Here is a 17524-nt window from a genome sequence, read left to right as displayed (position 1 = left end):
GCTGAGCAATGAGCTCTGAATCCAGAACATGTCAACATCTGTCACCCCACTGACCTACTTCCCATCATTCTCCCTTACACACTGACCTTGTTTACCAGTGGATCTAAATCACATCACTGATGTCTTTCATAGACTGGGCCTTCAGCAACTTTTTCAGGCAGAGGCCATTCAAATCACTGACATGCGATGGACATCACTGTGGAGGATGACACAACCCATATTTGCTCACTTGCCAAAGCACACTAAGAATTAGCACCTCTGTAGGATCATAAATAGGGTGACCCCTGACCACACTAGCAAATATACCTTCTGCTTTGACACGACTCTACATTTGTTTGTCCCTTCTCATTTAATTTTTGCTTTAGGTTTTTACAAGCTCAGTGGGAGTCAAGGTAGGTGTTTGACACTATAAGGGTGTGTCACAGGATCTGTATGCATTGCTTTGCTGTTGCAGGCTATTTCATTTATTGTATTTTTATTGACAACAGTTTTTGTTTTTTCTCTATCCTCTGCCTGTGCCCTCATCTTGCGTTCCTTTTTTCATAAAAGAACTCCCAACTTGGGTCTGATGTCTTGATGCAAAGTGACCAGCCAGATGAGCCAAAGGAGCACTCCAAAAAGGACAGGAAAGGCAAAAAGAACAAAAAGAAGAGGGACAAGGGCTCTAAAGGCAAACGCAAAGGCAAGGGCAAAAAGGGATCCAGAAAGAAAAAACATGAAGAGGACGGTCTCGAGGATGGATTCCTCAGAGTGTCTACAACACTGCTTGAGTATCTATCCCAAGAACCTTTTCAGACCACTGAGTTGCCAGAAATTAAGAGCACCCTAGACACTGTCATCCCCACTGAAGTCTTTGACAAGACCCTCATGGAGATGCCCACACATGAACCTGACTCTACAACTGAGGCCCCCGCTGTGGTGCCCAGTGCATTGCCTGAATCAAAGGTTACTGAGGAGGTAGACACGTTTACCTGTAGATGCTCTCCACCCCAACCCCCTCCTGCCATTTGCAGTTCTAACTGATCACTTCCCTAATACCTCCTAACCATAGAGAGCACCTTTTTCCTCTACAGTTGCTTACCACCACCACCACCACCACCACTAACCAGCACCATCCTAATCATCACTTACTCTACATCCCTACCAGAAAACATGGAGAATGCATCTTAAATTTGAATTTTTTGATGATCTCACTTTATGCCTTCTGGCTGTGTGTGTGTTTTTGTGGAACGTGCAGTAGTACATGCATACCATATATCCAAAAAGCACGGTATTCATGGTACATACAGTATATGTCTTCCTGACGCAAAACCTACAGAATTAGTATTGGGTTTACAGTTCATTCACGGTGAATATTGTGTACCATCTAAATCATTTAAATCATACAGCACATGCTGTTATCAAAACGCCACAACTGCATATCTTTTTTTTTTAATCCAATCAATTTTTAACTTTCCACAGCAACAGACAAGGAAGGTTTCTGTATGTCTCCTTCATGTTTATTATTTGCTGATTTTCATTAGCACAATTTTTCATGCTCACGCTGTTTCTGCAGCTGTTGCAGTCTCTGCCATGCTGCCACATGAATCTGATGTCATCCATCAGCTAATTACACTCTACTAGCATTGTAATTAACTGCACACCTGTCAACCTGTAACCCGGATAATCAACACATTTGCAGAATTCCACCTGTTTTGCTAACACTCATGTTGTACATTACAAAATATGCCTTTACTTGAAAGCACTGGGTGCTAATGAGAAGTTCATCTTTGCTATGACTCATTTAAGCCCATGTGTTGGCCTACAGGAGGGCAAGCCAGTGAAGAAACCAGTGGTGGAGGGGTATGGAGATGACCTTTATGGAGACCTCTATGATGATCTCTCAGTTTCCACGGTAACAGTGGGCCCAAATGTTACTGAATATGAGGTATTATAAAAAAAACAAAAACCTCAGCACAGAAACACTGAAAGGTTATTTTGGTATTCACTACACCTATCACTAATGGAGTTTTTCATTGCTTAACAGATTCTTGAATATGAAGATTACAAGAATGACACAGAGTCAGAGTATGAAGAGTATGAAACATATGAGGACGGCTTTGACTTTGCAGAGCGCGAAAGAGCAGAGACGTGGGATGGAGAGGTAAATCTCAAAGTGAACTCATACATCAAGTGAGTGGTCACATCTTCAATTGCCTGTGTCAAGTGATTTCTAACAATCCACATCTATTCATCTGTGTCTCCTCCTCAGGCTAGCCTCAGAGCAGAGAAAGGCCAGAAGGGAGAGCCAGCTATTATAGAACCGGTAGGCTGCTAGAGGCATTCAATGAATAGTCTAGTAGCTTTAGTTATGAGCATGGGAATTAGTTAATACTCACCTAATGTACATTTCATTCTATCTGTGCTTGTTTCTAGGGTACATTAGTGGAAGGACCCCCAGGTCTACCAGGGCCAGAGGTAAGCGACAGTGTCTTGTCTCTGTAATTGTACAGGATGTGGCATAATGTAACATAAGCAGGAACTCTCCAGATGTGGTGCAAAATGTTGAGAATTTTGGATTCTAGCCATCAGGATGCAACTGTGGTGTTTTCGAAAAAGGAAAATCGTTTTTTTTTTGTCCACCAAAAATTCACCTCTGCACTACAATGCAATGCAAGATGGCACTTTGTGAGACTGTTTGATAATATTTTGTATACATCTATTAACACATAACGAAGTGACCACTAAAAGTGCATCATTACAAAGAAGCTAAAAGATTCTGATTCAAAACTACATAAAGAAATAAAAAGTATGAGTAAGAGTATTGTCAACCATTTAGTCAGTAAGAATATGTTGTAGAAGAAGAATATCATTTTGTTGAAAACCAAGCCACAGTATGGCAATGTTCTTTAACGTTTGTTTGAGTGCTGTGAATGTGTCCTCCACAGGGCCTCGCTGGCCCAGCTGGACCAACAGGCCCTCCAGGACCCAGGGGAGATCCTGGTGAATTGGTGAGTTTGGCTTAGGCCTGGATCTGAGCTCACTGGGTTAGTTTGACCCCAGTTGACCCCTTCACCCGTGGGACAAAGCTATGGGTTCAACTGTGACCTCACATTAAAACATGTCCATGGGATCACTATGTCCTGGTTCAGTCCTGAGCTGAACCTGCTGGACGCCAGGGACTGATGTTGACTCACACATGTTTGACCTGATTTTCTTTTGTGTGTGTATGTGTGTTTGTGATTGCTTGAATAAGTGTATTTGTCCATGATTCATCCCAATGGAACACACTCACATACACACACATACACTGACAGATGTCATTTTCCAGTTGTTGATGGTTTTTATTATTTTGCTTTGCAAATATGTTGATGGCAGTTTATTATCATGCAAATCCCCACTGCTTACAATTGCAGTCGTTGCATTGCATCGTCATTGCACGCGTTTTTAGTAGTTGTGTATAGTTCAGGGTCAGCCCACATAACAAACAAAGCTATATTTTATTTCATAAGATGACATCTGAAGAGATGGTGGATATATCTGAATCTGACACTGATACCAATAAGTGAGGAATGGATTAACAAATACAATATATCTACAAATAATCTCTTTAGCCATGGCAATAAAAATACATGAATACGAATCACCATCATATTTTACTCTAAAAAGTCACTGAAACAAAGGACTATACTCCTTCTTTATGTATTATATATACTGTGTCTTGCCCTTATGAAAGTTTATAAATAATGCTAACATTCATTTATATGATTATTCAGTCTAGTGTAAATGTAACACCATAAGTTAATTGTAACCTATTGTGTAAAAAAAATAACCACTTCTGTGCAATTTATTTATTAAATACATGCTTTAATACATGATGCCTTTGTATGGTATAATTTAAAAGCAGTAATAGCCTCCAGGTCCTCTTGAAACACAGGCATCGTAAGTATTACATGTGAAGGATCCAGAGGCATAAAGAAAGAACTCTTTTGTTCTTGCTGCAGCATGATACTGTATAACACACTTAAACCTGTCCACCAGTGATTGACACAAATGAATTAGCTCATGTCTTTAAGACTTTATGTAATAGTTATAGGAACATCATGTAGACATTTAATGCTTCAGGTAGAAAATCATAAGCCTGCTGTATGGCTTACTAGAACCCACCTTGACAACAAATTTTATTGCATATTCAGGATTATTACACAAGTATATATACACAAGTATATATCTATATTGGAAAAAATTAAAAATGTTCACAAATGAGTTAAGATAATTAAACATATACACACAAACCAGCTCCAGACAGCGATACTCACAACTCTCCTGCTACTATAGCTAACATCACAACAACAGCATGTCTTGGCAAACTAGAAAGTAAGCTGGATGTCCGTGGGCAAGTCATTTAACATTACCTGACACACAAATTATGGCTGGAATAGTGTTGTGTGACTCATCCGAGCCTCTTTGTTTGTTTCCCATTTACAGAACCAAGGCTGTGTACAAACACCAGATTTTTTTTCAGCGCACACACTGAACAGACAGCTAGCGAACCGTGTATTGGATTAGAATCGCTTACCCCACCTTTAAACGACTTGTTAAATTGATATTTACAGTGTGTAAACAGAAGATAAAGTTGTGTGTGTGTGTGACATGCTTTGTGGAAACAGAGCAAAGGTTTCTACAGTGTTTAGATTACAGGGCTGCGTATGGCACACACACCATACGCACAGTAGCCAATGCTTATCCCTTTCCCCGTCCTCTCTTTTCAGGGTCCCCCAGGACGTCCTGGTCTTGCTGGAGTTGATGGAATTCCAGGTCCTCCAGGAACCCTGTTGATGCTACCAGTAAGACCTTAAAGCACACTCATGCTTGCTTGCTCATGCACACACAAACACACACAGACACACACACACACACAGAGCACACCTTTTCCCAGTGTGGAGTAGTGGCATGACCACAAGGGGGGGCTGTGTGATTGAACTTCATTTACATTCGGGGAATCCTGTAGTGGGAGCTGATTCCTCTTTTTCATTCTCTCCAGTTCCAGTATGGAGGTGATTCCCAGAAGGGACCAGTGGTGTCTCCCCAGGAGGCGCAGGCACAGGCTATCCTGCAGCAGACCAAGGTGCACTTCACAAAAACCCATACTTTGATGTCATGATGACATATTATAACATCAGTGACTGTTAACGTTATCATTTTATGCTGTATGAAGACCAATTCATTGCATATTAAAAGTCAAAAGGTACCTTATGCAGCGTATCAACCACCCAGTTGTGTTTTTCTTCCAGCTGTCACTGAAGGGACCTCCAGGTCCAATGGGTCTTACAGGTCGACCAGGCCCACTGGTAAGGAGCTCCTCTGACCTTGACCATCATACCTGAAGGGCTCCTGCAACCTTTTACCTCAACTTCACATTCTGTCTGACCAGGCACAAGCTCTACTCTCTCCTTTCCATCCTAACCTCATCATTGTGCATGCTCATTGTGTTCAAATTGTGAAATCACTGCAGGGTTGCAAAAATGAGCACATTTTTTAAGATGATTTGTTCTTAGCTCATTTGTATTTTGTTTGTTTGGTGCTAAATTTCAGTGAAGAGTTGAATTCCCCCCCCCCCACATCATGTCATGCTTTACTGAATTCTTCTGTTTATTTTGCAGGGTGTTCCAGGTCCCACTGGGTTCAAAGGAGACATCGGAGACAGTGGCCCTCCTGTAAGACCTGACATTATTTTTTACCTCACTACTAGCTCCACTACACTATTTACACATTTTTCCATTTGTCTTGCTCTCTTTTTTCTCATATAGGGACCACATGGGTTGCAAGGCCCTCCAGGAATTAATGGAAAGCCAGGAAAGATGGTGCGATATCTTGAGTATTGCAGGTTTCCACACTGAAAACCTCTGTATCTGCAGCTTGTGTTAAAAGTATACTGTGCCTGATGTACTATAAAGCAAAACCTATTTTAACTGGATTGTGTATCTTGTAGGGGCGTGCAGGAGTGGATGGAGGTCGTGGAGCTCCAGGTGAAACAGGCTCTAAGGTAAGCTCTTTGAGATCTCACTGCACTGTATTGCAGTAGTGATAATCAACAACCCACAGATTTTTTGTTTGAGTTTTTGTTTACATTCTTACTGCATATGTGGATACTAGCTGAGGTTAATAGTTCTGTGAATGCTACATTGCCAGTTATTAGACCATATTACCAATGTTTGGTGTTTGGTGTTCCCATTACTTCAGTTTCCTGTTTCCATTAACACAACAATACCACACGTGTTTAGACAGCAAGGTCTTGTACGATAACAAACTATCTCCACTTGCAAGTGTAAGACTTTAGGTATCCAGCAGCCCACAGCTTTTTATATGCATTGACAACGAGGCAACTCAATACCTAACAGCTGCAGGAAGAGCTTAGTAAATAAATCAGGCTCCCTTGATGCCGGGTCTGACAGAACAGCAGAGTCTTTATCAGTCAAAGCAGCATTTTAGCAGACCTACAGCTAATCTGAAAGCTCCCTCTTCCCAACACATACTCAGAGCAGATGGGAGGCTCTGCCAGGGGAGACTTTCAGTACAATTCTGCTAATGTTTACACATTACCGTATGTGTGTGTTTCAGGGTTTAATGCACTTGCTTCTCCATTACTTTTCAGGGTGACAGGGGTTTTGACGGCCTGCCAGGTCTCCCAGGAAACAAGGGACACAGAGTGAGTTAGGTTTGGTAACTTAACATTGTCACTGTATTCATTTAGTCATTCAGACACTAACACGCCAGCATGGCATGCATGAATACCTTACACATCATATGGCAGATGTTTATTTGCATATTATGATCATGATGATTGTTGTGATTTCTGTGATGCCAGTGTACACTAAAAAGCATCTGCTTGATGCTGCTCTGCTATGAACAGAACAGTCCTAAGTATCTTGAGGATTGTGGCTAATGTTTTTATCTTGTAGGGGGACAGAGGAAAGCCTGGTCCTCATGGGCCTGTTGGAGAGCCAGGAGAAAAGGTGAGTGCACAGTACTTTGCAGAATTTACTTGCGACCGAAAAGACATCCTGCAGCAGTGCTTTGTTTTTGTTTTTCTTTTTTTCCATCATGCAAGGTTAAAAGGGAAAACCTTTCCAGATCAATTAATCAATTCTACAACCCATTTAGATGGTAAAGCACCACAGATCAAAGCAGGCTTTACTGAAATTAATTTTTTAATTCTGCTATGCTGGCTTGAGTTCATTCAGTATCAAGGTTTGCAAAAGACATGAAAGCTATGCAGTGCATCCCTGACACAAAACTGAAAATATGAAAGATAGAAGCTCTGTCAAGATAGTATCTATCCATGCAGGCAGGCGGGTGAAGTTTGAGAGAGCGGTCTATTAGTCTTTGCTCGAAGATAGTTGAGCCTTATCTGTCAGGCAGTGAATTTCTTTAATGAGCTATTTTCACAGATTATGTCTGTGGGGATATAAATGTATCCACGCCTGAGGTTGACTCAGAGAGGTGTATGAGATTTATGTGTTGAACCTGTTTCCATCTTTGTTATTTTAGGGATCTGATGGACCTGTGGGGCCAAGAGGGCAACCAGGCGAACCTGTGAGTAATCACATCTGGAAGGATATAATACTCCCTCAAAATGCACACACATACCTCTACATCAAACTATTTCATGTTTATTGGTTCTCTTAAAAATACTATATCAAGCCTGTGCTTTGGGTTATCAGAAATATGCTAACACAAAAACCGTTTTCTTAGTGCACAATCACAGGAAAAAATGATTTCTACAACAAACCCTGAGGGCATTGTGGGAGATCACTGAATTAAAGCTCCAGCAGAAGTTTCAGCCAAAATGTTCCAGAAGAACTTACAAAAGTACAAAATCTACCGCTCATATTGTACATACGTAGAAACACTGCACAATATTTTACAATATACAACAACTATAAAAAACTAGGACGGTCAAACCTTATTAGTATTGCCTCAGTGTTCACCCTAGCATTAAGAGAGAAAAGGTCACTGGCAAAAGGCATGCAGTTTGATCACAAAAATGTACAATGGCATAGCATACTAGTATATTCAAAATCTTTCACAGTAATACTACCTGCAAAGTAACTTTGGATCACTGAGAGTCCACAAAGATCTTGAGAGCACCGTTGTAGACGCTGTCATTTTTTCTGTGTATCTCTGTGGTGAACGCTGGTTGATTGGTTATGACTCATACTCTATCTTTCTCCCAGTAGGTGAGGTTGGGACTCAGCAGGGCTCTGTCCCTCTAAATGGATCACCCAGTGCAGGAAGAAAGAGAGTGCCATAAGAACTATTAGGAACGATGTGTTAAACTACAAAGATACAGGAAAGGAGAGGAATTGGCTGTTTTGATGAGAGAGAGGGAGCGATGGGAAAAGTGAGACAGCGAGAGACAAATGCGAGAAACAGAATTTTGGTTGGTGGTGGTATAGATAAGAGAGATGGAGAGAGGAAAGAGAGAGAGTCGGAGAGGGAAGAGATAAAATCCTGGCCTGAATGATTATATTTCCATATCAATCACTTCCCAGGAGATCACAGATGTGGCTTTGGAACAGGTGGCTTGGCCAGCCTACAAAGAGGGAGGCTGACAAAAACAGGGCACACAAACACACTCACGCAAACACAGGCTAGTGCAGTCTCCGTGGCTACCACATACAAAACCAGATTCGTGCACACACACACATACACACTAAAATATATGATCTGTCTCTCCCTGTTCCTCTCTCTCTCTCTCTCTCTCTCTCTCTCTCTCTCTCTCTCTCTCTCACACCTTAGTTCTGATTTATGATTAGTATTCCACACTCACTCCGTCTCATCATGAATGCAGGTTAGATGCTGACTATTTGCTGTGTTTTGTCTCCAGGGTCCTCGGGGTCTTGTTGGACCAAGGGGGCCACCTGGCCCACCTGGCCGGCCGGTAAGTCAACATTGCCTTGATTACAGAATCAGAGCTATTCAGTCCCTTCAACTCTATAAAAGGTCCTCTAGTTCATGGAATCATAAATATGCCACTCAATAAGGAAGCTTTTAAACTGTCTCTTTTTTTGATCAAAGTTTGACATTTCATACATGATTTTCTGACATCTTGTATGTTTGCATTTTTGTCAGGGTATTGGTGGAACAGATGGCGTACAAGGGTCAAAGGGCAACCTGGTCAGTCCTGCTACCTTCATAAACACATTATTGAATCCCCATAACTGCCGTTATATACCACTGATGACTATAATGTATGTATAATAGTTATATGGAAATATGCGGGAAATCGATCTCAGCTACAGAAACATCAGCCAGAGTGGCTTAGTGTGGCCTTCTAATGAACCTGTTAACCAGTCATGTGATGATGAACTTATGACAAAGATCATATAGAGGCAGAGTGTGTGACTACCAGTGTTTCTTGTTGTCAGGGCCCACCTGGAGAGATAGGGCCCCCAGGTCAACAAGGAAATCCAGGAGTACAGGTACTGTAGCAAAACTGTCCTGTCGCTATGAGAGTTAATCCACTCATTACATATCCTATACATTTATTCAAGTCATATAGATCAAATATATACAATTACTTGCAATCACAGTTGCATAAACACATTTGCTCTCTCTTGCTCAAACTGACACTTCATCTTTTTTTAATTTTTGTGACATGCTGATAGAAGAGATTTCCGCACACTTAGATCTATGCAGTGTTTCACTTTATTTTAAGCTTTCGGTCTATCAGACCTTTATCAGAGCGTATGCTCTGATAGACCAAAAGCTTAAAATAAAGTGAAACGCTGCATAGATCTAAGTGTGCGGAAATCTTTTCTATCAGTTTGGACTCATTGACGCTTCCAGCACCTTAGCAAAGATTTAGCCAGGTTGAGCGGCGGTCATCCCGCAAATTTTTGTGACATAAAAACTTCCTGTTTCTGATGGTATTTATATTGTTACTTCAACTGAAGGTATACTTGCTCTTCTATAGTTTAGAAAATTCTCTGGCCTTTTGGGTATATAAAACCTTTTCACAATCAAATTGCATGACATTAAAATGTATTCAGAATACAAGGCTGTTTTTATGACCTGATAAAAATAATGTTTTTGGAGATACAAGATTTTCACCCCACAGCAATAAAATTGAATTTTGAGATGTCGTCAGAGACATTACAGTTACATAAAGAAGATTTTATCATATTTTTGATTTTCCAGCATGCCAACAATCCAACCCCCCAGCTCACACAAGGACACCCACACATACTGTTCATGACTCTTTCATACACACATACCACATGCACACATGCACAGACACAGACTCTGAGCAAAACCTCAACTTAACCTCAACCTGATTGATGCTTTGTTCTGGTCCAGGGCTTGCCTGGTCCTCAGGGTCCCATTGGATTGCCAGGAGAGAAGGTAGGTAGCATGTCTCACACTTAATTTCAGAATTAAAGCTGTGATCTTGTGACCCCTGTCATCACATACCCACGGGAGGCCAGTTGAGCTGGAGAGTATGACCCAACCGCTACTGGCTCCCATTCAGACAAGACAGGGCTAGACAGGAAATCAATACACAAGAAACACACAGGCATAACAGACACTAGGGACGGCCTTGGCTGGTGCACATCATGAGGCTAGACTGATAAAAATAAAATAAAAAGTGGACTTAGTCATAAACACAATATGTTTGGTAGAGGAGCAGCAAAGTGGGAAATGTGGCATAAGTCAAGGTGCTATATCATATCTAAAGCTCAACTCCAGTATTCATACCTCTGTCTGTCCTATACAGGGTCCCCTGGGGAAACAAGGCATGCAGGGACTACCAGGCATTGATGGCCCTCCCGTAAGTACACACAGACACACATAAATGCATGCATAGAAAATGTAGTGCTGTTACTTCATCAGTCAACTCAGTGCTCAAGTGACAAAACAACTGAATGCGAATGATAACTCTGCAACATCAACTGATTTAGAATCTGCACTTTAGTCAAGCAATGCATTTTGGTACAGTTTTTTTTTTTTTTTTTTTTTACAGAATGTGTAAAAACATACAGACATACATAACTAAATACAAGCAAAAACCTATATATACCACATAATGACTGCGTCTTCCTCAATTATCCAACAGGGACTAGACCCAGATGGCCAGCCTTTACAGTATAGGATTTTGTACCTCCAGTAGAGAATATTCCAAATAAAAGCTCACATAATGCTATACAAACAATAAATACAACCAAACAAACTTTGTATATATACACATTTATATGTACATGTATAAAACCCTGAAGTTAGTTAATCTGAAGTAGCCAAGAGGATAAATTAATAAAAAATTCACCAACCTTTCTGTGGGACACCGGAGGCATTTCTGGAATTCAAAAGCAGTATGACATTTAGAAAAGAATGAAAAAATCTTCTTACAGTGAGGCTTTTCTCATCTCCAAGAATTAATTTTAGATTGCAGTCAGACACATTTGAATGAGTTTCACTTAATGCTCCTGCAAAGCTTTGTGACACACAATGATATTTGTATGCCGCTTCTCTCTCAGTGCCGCTGGTGTTTCCTCTTTTTCACTGGTTGGTTGCATTCAGAAATTTCCACTGAGTAGTGATAAAATAATGATGTATTTGCAGCAGTGCTTAGTCAATCTGATTCCTGTTTTCCTGTTTCAGGGTCACCCAGGAAGAGAGGGCCCTGCGGGAGAGAAAGGCATCCAAGTGGGTAACTGCATATCTGAGGCTTGTCTACTGTAGTGTCATAGTAAGATATTAAAAGTGCAATATCATGCTGTTTCTTGCAATCTATTGTAACTGTGCACTCACTCACATTAGGTTATAATAATGCTTACTCTCATCATTACAATCATTGTGTTCCATCAATGTCATAATCTTTATTGTACAAGAGCATTAGCTCATTAGAGTCAACAGCATGCACTCACCAGCATCATCCACTTTTTCTGTTTGAAAATGCTTATTGATAATAAAGGATAGGACATAGTGACTGAGTGCAATGCTTATTCATATCTGGTCAGAGAAATGCATTTGTGCTGGCTGCTGCTTGCTAAGACTGAAGAATACTGTTGTTCTTTTTTGTGTGTAGGGTTTACCAGGTGCTCAGGGGCCTGTTGGGTACCCAGGCACCCGTGGAGTCAAGGTGAGACATAAATGCTTCATGATCTCAGGTGTAATATTCACTGAGATATTTATTCCCTCGCAGGTATGTCCATCTGTGATGGACAAGCTGTTTGAGTCTATGACTGATAGGTGACATGTGGAGGGAAAGCACCTTGGTTCTCAAGGGGACTGCTAACAACAGAGTGAGGAACATTTGACGAATGGGAGAAATGCCCAAGTCAGATAGAGCAGAGCTGTGTGCGTAGGTGTGGACCAGTCCATTTCGACTGAGTGTGCTTTTGAAATTGAGGAATAAAAGTGAAGTTGTCGGGAAATGGAATTCTGCTTGGTGTTTGTTTTTGTCACATTTACACGTCTAGTATTTTATCTGGTAGTTTCTCTTAGGGGAAACAATCATTAGTATGAAATGAATGTAAGGTCATAACAATAACAGAGCAATAATAGAGCAATTTTAGGTCAAGAGAAAATCAATACACACTTATAAATCATTTCAGTGTTTTAAGATGGGGTATTTCTGGCAACCAGTGATTTTTCTATGTGATGTCCAGAGTCTTTTCTTAACTGTAGGCAGTAATGTTAGAGTCTTGTTAAATTAAGTGTTTTTCCCCATTTTTTTACAGGGAGCAGATGGAGTTAGGGGACTAAAGGGGAGCAAAGGAGAGAAGGTGAGTGAAACAGAGAGTGAATCTTTATTCTGTTGCTTGTTGTCAAATGGATTGTGACTGGAAGGACAATTGACAAATTACAATGTAATGATGCCATTTATCATCAAGAGAGCTTTCATTACACATCGCCTCTCCTTAATGCATCATAGGGAGAAGATGGCTTCCCTGGGTTCAAAGGTGACATGGGCATCAAGGGAGACAGGGTGAGTGCGCCCACAAATCACAAGACTCAATATCATTTTCTCTCAGTTATTCTCTAGTCTACTCTCTAGTGGAGATAAAATTGCCACTTCCCTTCTACTCTCATTCTTGACTTTAGGGTGATAACGGAGCTCCTGGTGCTCGTGGAGAGGATGGACCAGAGGGGCTAAAGGGCCAAGCAGGGCCGATGGGAGATCTAGGAGCTTCTGGGACAGCTGGCGAGAAGGTACATTTTTAAAAGATTACATTTACATTACAAGACAAGGTTAGGACACAAAGAGGAGGATAGGGAGATCAAATAGTCAGCCAAATTATAAGAAAACTCTTATATAAACCTGCATTATGCTGCTACAGCCATTATAATGTTAGGCAGTATAGTTACATTTCTTTAGCTCAGTTTTCAGTTGTGACAAAACTTTCTTATAAAATGAGTCTCTGAAAACCACTGAAATACTGAACATATGGATTTTAATGCCCTCACATTTATTACATCTGGTTATAGCCCATTCCTAAGGCAAAACTGCCACAGAGCCAGTGCACATCTTTAAGCATTTAATCTTTCTGTCATCACTATATGCGTTCATTTAGAGATATCCTGCTGTATTGGTACATGCATAGTCAGCAGTATCTCATAAAAAATCTTAATTAAATGGTTTTTATGCACTTTTCTTTTTAATATTTCTCTGGTTTATTTCTTCCTCCCCTCTTATTGTGTCGGTCTCTCTGCAGGGTAAACTTGGCGTGCCTGGATTGCCCGGATACCCAGGAAGACAAGGTTCTAAGGTGATTTAGTATTGATGAGCTGTTATAATCAGTTAATGTGTCCCCTGGTTCTTTTATCAGAGCTTCAGCCAGCAAGATATGTGTCTTTGGCTGGACTGTTTCCTGTCTGATTAAAAATAAAGGATGATAAATGGCTTATTAAAAAAGGCTATTTTATTAATAGTTCATTAGTGACATCAATTCATTACATGTTGATGAATGGTGTATTTAAGGCTGTGTTGGGCTCATGGATTAGATTTGCTTTAATTTGTTACAGTAGTTAATTATACATTAATGAGACATTGGGGGTGATGTGTGATAAATGGAAGGCTGAGGCTGATTAACCTCTACATGTGTCTCCAGGGATCACTTGGCTTCCCTGGTATGGCCGGGGTCCCAGGAGAGAAAGGACGCAGGGTAAGGACTGTGGTGACATTTTAATCCTCATCACATTCTGACTGCTACAGAATATGTAAATGTTTCTATGTAAGAGCTATTGTAAAATAACTGAGTGATAAATAATTGTTAACCTCTGCAATGCAGGGTCCAGCTGGTCAGTCAGGGCCTGGGGGCCAAAGAGGACCTAATGTGAGTAGAGCTATAGGTGCCATGCCTATACACCATGCTTTTCTCAATGTATAAAACTGTATTCGCTACCACAACTTGTGGGAGGCACACTGTTACATAACTGCAGTGTTTTCACATCACCAGACGTTTATCTTCCACCTCCAGATGAGTTATGCGTGTGCTAATCAGACTGTTGTTTGTTTTCCAATAGGGAGCCCGGGGGGGAAGAGGAGCAAAGGGGCCCACTGGAAAGCCTGGAGAAAAGGTGACAGACACACACACACACACCCTGACTTGAACAAAGACATATGCACATACAGTTACACTCACATAAACACACACCTGGCTGTCTCATGAAGTATGGATGAATGCGCCGGCCGAGTTGGAACTGGTTGTTACTGTACACTTCTAGATGACAGGCCATCTGGTGCAGTGAGACGCTACTGTCTGGCAGGGGATGCTTCAGTTTACACTCTCACCCTCAAAGACCATCTTGGGAAAGCTAAAGATTTGTTGGTGGGCACAAAACAAACAATGTTTTGAGTGGCTTATGTTTTCGTACAGAAACTGTGTTTTTATTTGTCATCTGCCTTGTCCACCTGGTAGGGTTCTGCTGGACAAGATGGTCCTTCAGGATCCCCCGGAGAACAGGTAATCTTCTGACTCTTAATATATACTAATAATACTGTACATACAGTGCCTAAATAAGACCATATATGTAAAGCATGAAAAACAATCTTGGCATCACATATACAGTCTCATAAATCAGTGTTGGACAAGAACCAGAAAGTTAAATCTGGGGTCTGAGTTTTGACTGTTTTGAGCTGTATTATTATTTTCTAGGGTCCCCAAGGACCACAGGGAAGAAACGGTGAACCAGGACCTAAAGGGCCTAATGTGAGTATGCTAAGATGTACTGTATAGTGTTTGCCCTGTGATTTCATGTTACTTATTTTTACCTCATCCTACATGTTATGCTCACTTCAGGTCATATTCAGTTCATTACAATGATATAAGAAAATGCTTCCCTTTCAGGGTCCACCTGGAAAAGATGGATTACCAGGTCATCCAGGCCAGAGAGGGGAACCAGTGAGTTACTTTTAATGTCAATAAAGCTACATATTTGTTATATAGCATTTTTCCCTTATGAGGTGCACACCCCAGCATTAACTTAACAGTGTGACATGATCTACTGAATGTGTCAACACATCAAACAAGTGGAAAGCTAGGACTTCAGCACTGAATTACTGAAGGCAGAGTGCAAGTTGAGAGGCCTATACTAAATCCTCAGATAACAGGATCTCTGCATCCCCCTGACTCTGTTTCAACTCTTAACTCACTTATCTTATTCTTCAGGGCTTCCAAGGCAAGAATGGACCCCCTGGCCCCCCAGGTGTTGTTGGACCACAGGTAAGAGGATCAGCTAATGGTATATTAGTTGATTCTTAAGCAAATAGCTGTTTTATTTCAGATAGCATGATTTTAAATAACGGGTATGTGATGTGTGTTGTGTAATTTGGTTGTTTTCAGGGCAAATCTGGTGAAACAGGGCCAACTGGAGATAGAGGCCATCCAGGTTCACCCGGACCACCAGGTGAGCATGGTTTACCAGGAGCTGCCGGAAAGGAGGGTGCCAAGGTGAGTGGTTTTCATCATAATGTCAGGATCATAATCACTTACCAGCATCACCTTATTACTGTTATATTAGATTAAGCCCAAGGACTCTCTCAGCACTACCTGAATATCTCCTGGGTCTCATCCTATCCACTAATTTGCTAATAAATAACAGCGGAAACCTCGCGGTGTTGAGTGTATTATGGCTCATAAAAGATAAATGTTCCTTCTTGGTGTGACTTGCTGGTTGGTGTGATTTATGACTGCATAAGGGCCTGTAGTCTGTTGGCGACTTGCCTTATAACTAATCACATATGTGTGTGTGTGTGGTTTCCAGGGAGACCCAGGTCCACCAGGAGCCTCAGGGAAAAGTGGCCCTGCTGGGCTCAGAGGCTTCAGAGGGAGCAGAGGGACCCCTGGTGCAATGGTACCCCAAAATTCCATGCATCTCACATTCTCACCTTCACTCACTGTCAACATCAGATTCTCTTGAAATGTGCAGCTTGCAATTAGATCACAATTGAACTTAAAATCATAACAGCTTGCCAGTTACTTATTGTTTTGTAATGGATGTGGTTGACGCTTGATTGTGAAGGCTGTTTATGCCTGTGTCTCTCCAGGGTCCTGCAGGTCTGAAGGGAGGAGAGGGCCTGTCTGGTGTTGCAGGACATATTGTAAGTCTGATTTCGTTAAATTGCTTCCCATCCCATCCTCTGCTCTCTGTTCAGCTTCTATGTTATATAGAATACTAGGACATATGAAGCAGGAGGCTGTTTCCATGGTGATCAGTGATCGTGACCACCACATTAAATCAAAGAGTGAATCATGTGACATACTCACCTCACCTCTCTATCTCCCCTATCTTATTTTCAGGGTGCCACTGGAGAAAGGGGCCCCGCTGGGCCGGCTGGTGCTATTGGCCAGCCAGGACGGCTCGGCGGTGTGGGTCCTGCTGGGCCAATGGGCGAGAAAGGCGAGCCAGTAAGATTTGGAACATTGCTAATTTTGTTTCTTAGGCAACAATGTCCATTAACACATAGTGTACCATCACCTCCCACCATTGGTTAATAAACAACATGTGCTCTCGCTTTGGAATGTGTCGTTATGAGACAGAGTGCAGGAGAGAGGTAAACGACAGAGAGAGCAAGACAGAGAGAGAAACGGAGGGAGGTAGAAAATATGAATGTGATAAAGCCTGCTTTCTTGGGTGTGAGTTTCCTTCCTGGTATGATACATAAATCAATGTGCCATGCTGCTATATGAGGATAATAAGTATTGTAGCATTTGCTAGATATGTGCTGTTTTCCCATCTGTTCCCCAGGGAGAGAGGGGGCCTGTGGGGCCGGCTGGGCATGACGGGGAACCAGGACCTGTAGGGCTGCCAGGGGCTACGGGACCTCCTGGGCATCCAGGGGAGGACGGAGACAAGGTAGTTACATTGGACAGACAACATGGACTGCTGTAAATGTCTTGCTGATTTTTTGACTTAATTGTTTGTGTATGTGTGTGTTCACGTGTGTGCATTTGTCTCCATAGGGAGAGACAGGAGGACCAGGCCAGAAGGGCAGCAAAGGAGACAAAGGAGAAGCTGTGAGTATGACTTATATGTGAAT

At 41.6% G+C, this 17524-nt stretch overlaps 1 protein-coding gene across 7 annotated transcripts in view; it reads left to right on the top strand.

Annotated features, from left to right (window-relative positions):
* col5a3a (collagen, type V, alpha 3a) overlaps nt 1-17524 on the top strand; it is a 50768-nt gene that overhangs the window by 19825 nt on the left and 13419 nt on the right. For 2 of the 7 annotated variants that reach the window (XM_044180658.1, XM_044180662.1), the window contains 39 exons: nt 550-957; nt 1808-1927; nt 2027-2143; nt 2252-2305; nt 2416-2457; nt 2928-2990; nt 4752-4826; nt 5024-5107; nt 5274-5330; nt 5643-5696; nt 5790-5843; nt 5972-6025; nt 6635-6688; nt 6942-6995; nt 7531-7575; nt 8870-8923; nt 9115-9159; nt 9411-9464; nt 10342-10386; nt 10760-10813; nt 11641-11685; nt 12068-12121; nt 12723-12767; nt 12917-12970; nt 13087-13194; nt 13698-13751; nt 14094-14147; nt 14274-14318; nt 14509-14562; nt 14904-14948; nt 15141-15194; nt 15333-15386; nt 15654-15707; nt 15828-15935; nt 16249-16338; nt 16532-16585; nt 16785-16892; nt 17233-17340; nt 17448-17501. In XM_044180658.1, coding sequence (XP_044036593.1) covers nt 550-957; nt 1808-1927; nt 2027-2143; nt 2252-2305; nt 2416-2457; nt 2928-2990; nt 4752-4826; nt 5024-5107; nt 5274-5330; nt 5643-5696; nt 5790-5843; nt 5972-6025; nt 6635-6688; nt 6942-6995; nt 7531-7575; nt 8870-8923; nt 9115-9159; nt 9411-9464; nt 10342-10386; nt 10760-10813; nt 11641-11685; nt 12068-12121; nt 12723-12767; nt 12917-12970; nt 13087-13194; nt 13698-13751; nt 14094-14147; nt 14274-14318; nt 14509-14562; nt 14904-14948; nt 15141-15194; nt 15333-15386; nt 15654-15707; nt 15828-15935; nt 16249-16338; nt 16532-16585; nt 16785-16892; nt 17233-17340; nt 17448-17501 — 2829 coding nt within the window. The remainder of the gene's footprint in view (nt 1-549; nt 958-1807; nt 1928-2026; nt 2144-2251; nt 2306-2415; nt 2458-2927; nt 2991-4751; nt 4827-5023; nt 5108-5273; nt 5331-5642; nt 5697-5789; nt 5844-5971; nt 6026-6634; nt 6689-6941; nt 6996-7530; nt 7576-8869; nt 8924-9114; nt 9160-9410; nt 9465-10341; nt 10387-10759; nt 10814-11640; nt 11686-12067; nt 12122-12722; nt 12768-12916; nt 12971-13086; nt 13195-13697; nt 13752-14093; nt 14148-14273; nt 14319-14508; nt 14563-14903; nt 14949-15140; nt 15195-15332; nt 15387-15653; nt 15708-15827; nt 15936-16248; nt 16339-16531; nt 16586-16784; nt 16893-17232; nt 17341-17447; nt 17502-17524) is intronic. The other 5 variants (XM_044180661.1, XM_044180659.1, XM_044180660.1 and 2 more) reach the window with 5 other exon arrangements.

This window comes from Siniperca chuatsi, linkage group LG21, assembly GCF_020085105.1.
Source record: "Siniperca chuatsi isolate FFG_IHB_CAS linkage group LG21, ASM2008510v1, whole genome shotgun sequence".
Lineage (NCBI taxonomy): Eukaryota > Metazoa > Chordata > Actinopteri > Centrarchiformes > Sinipercidae > Siniperca > Siniperca chuatsi.
The sequence above is the reverse complement of the archived record's forward strand: the minus strand, read 5'-3'. Positions and strand labels throughout refer to the sequence as shown.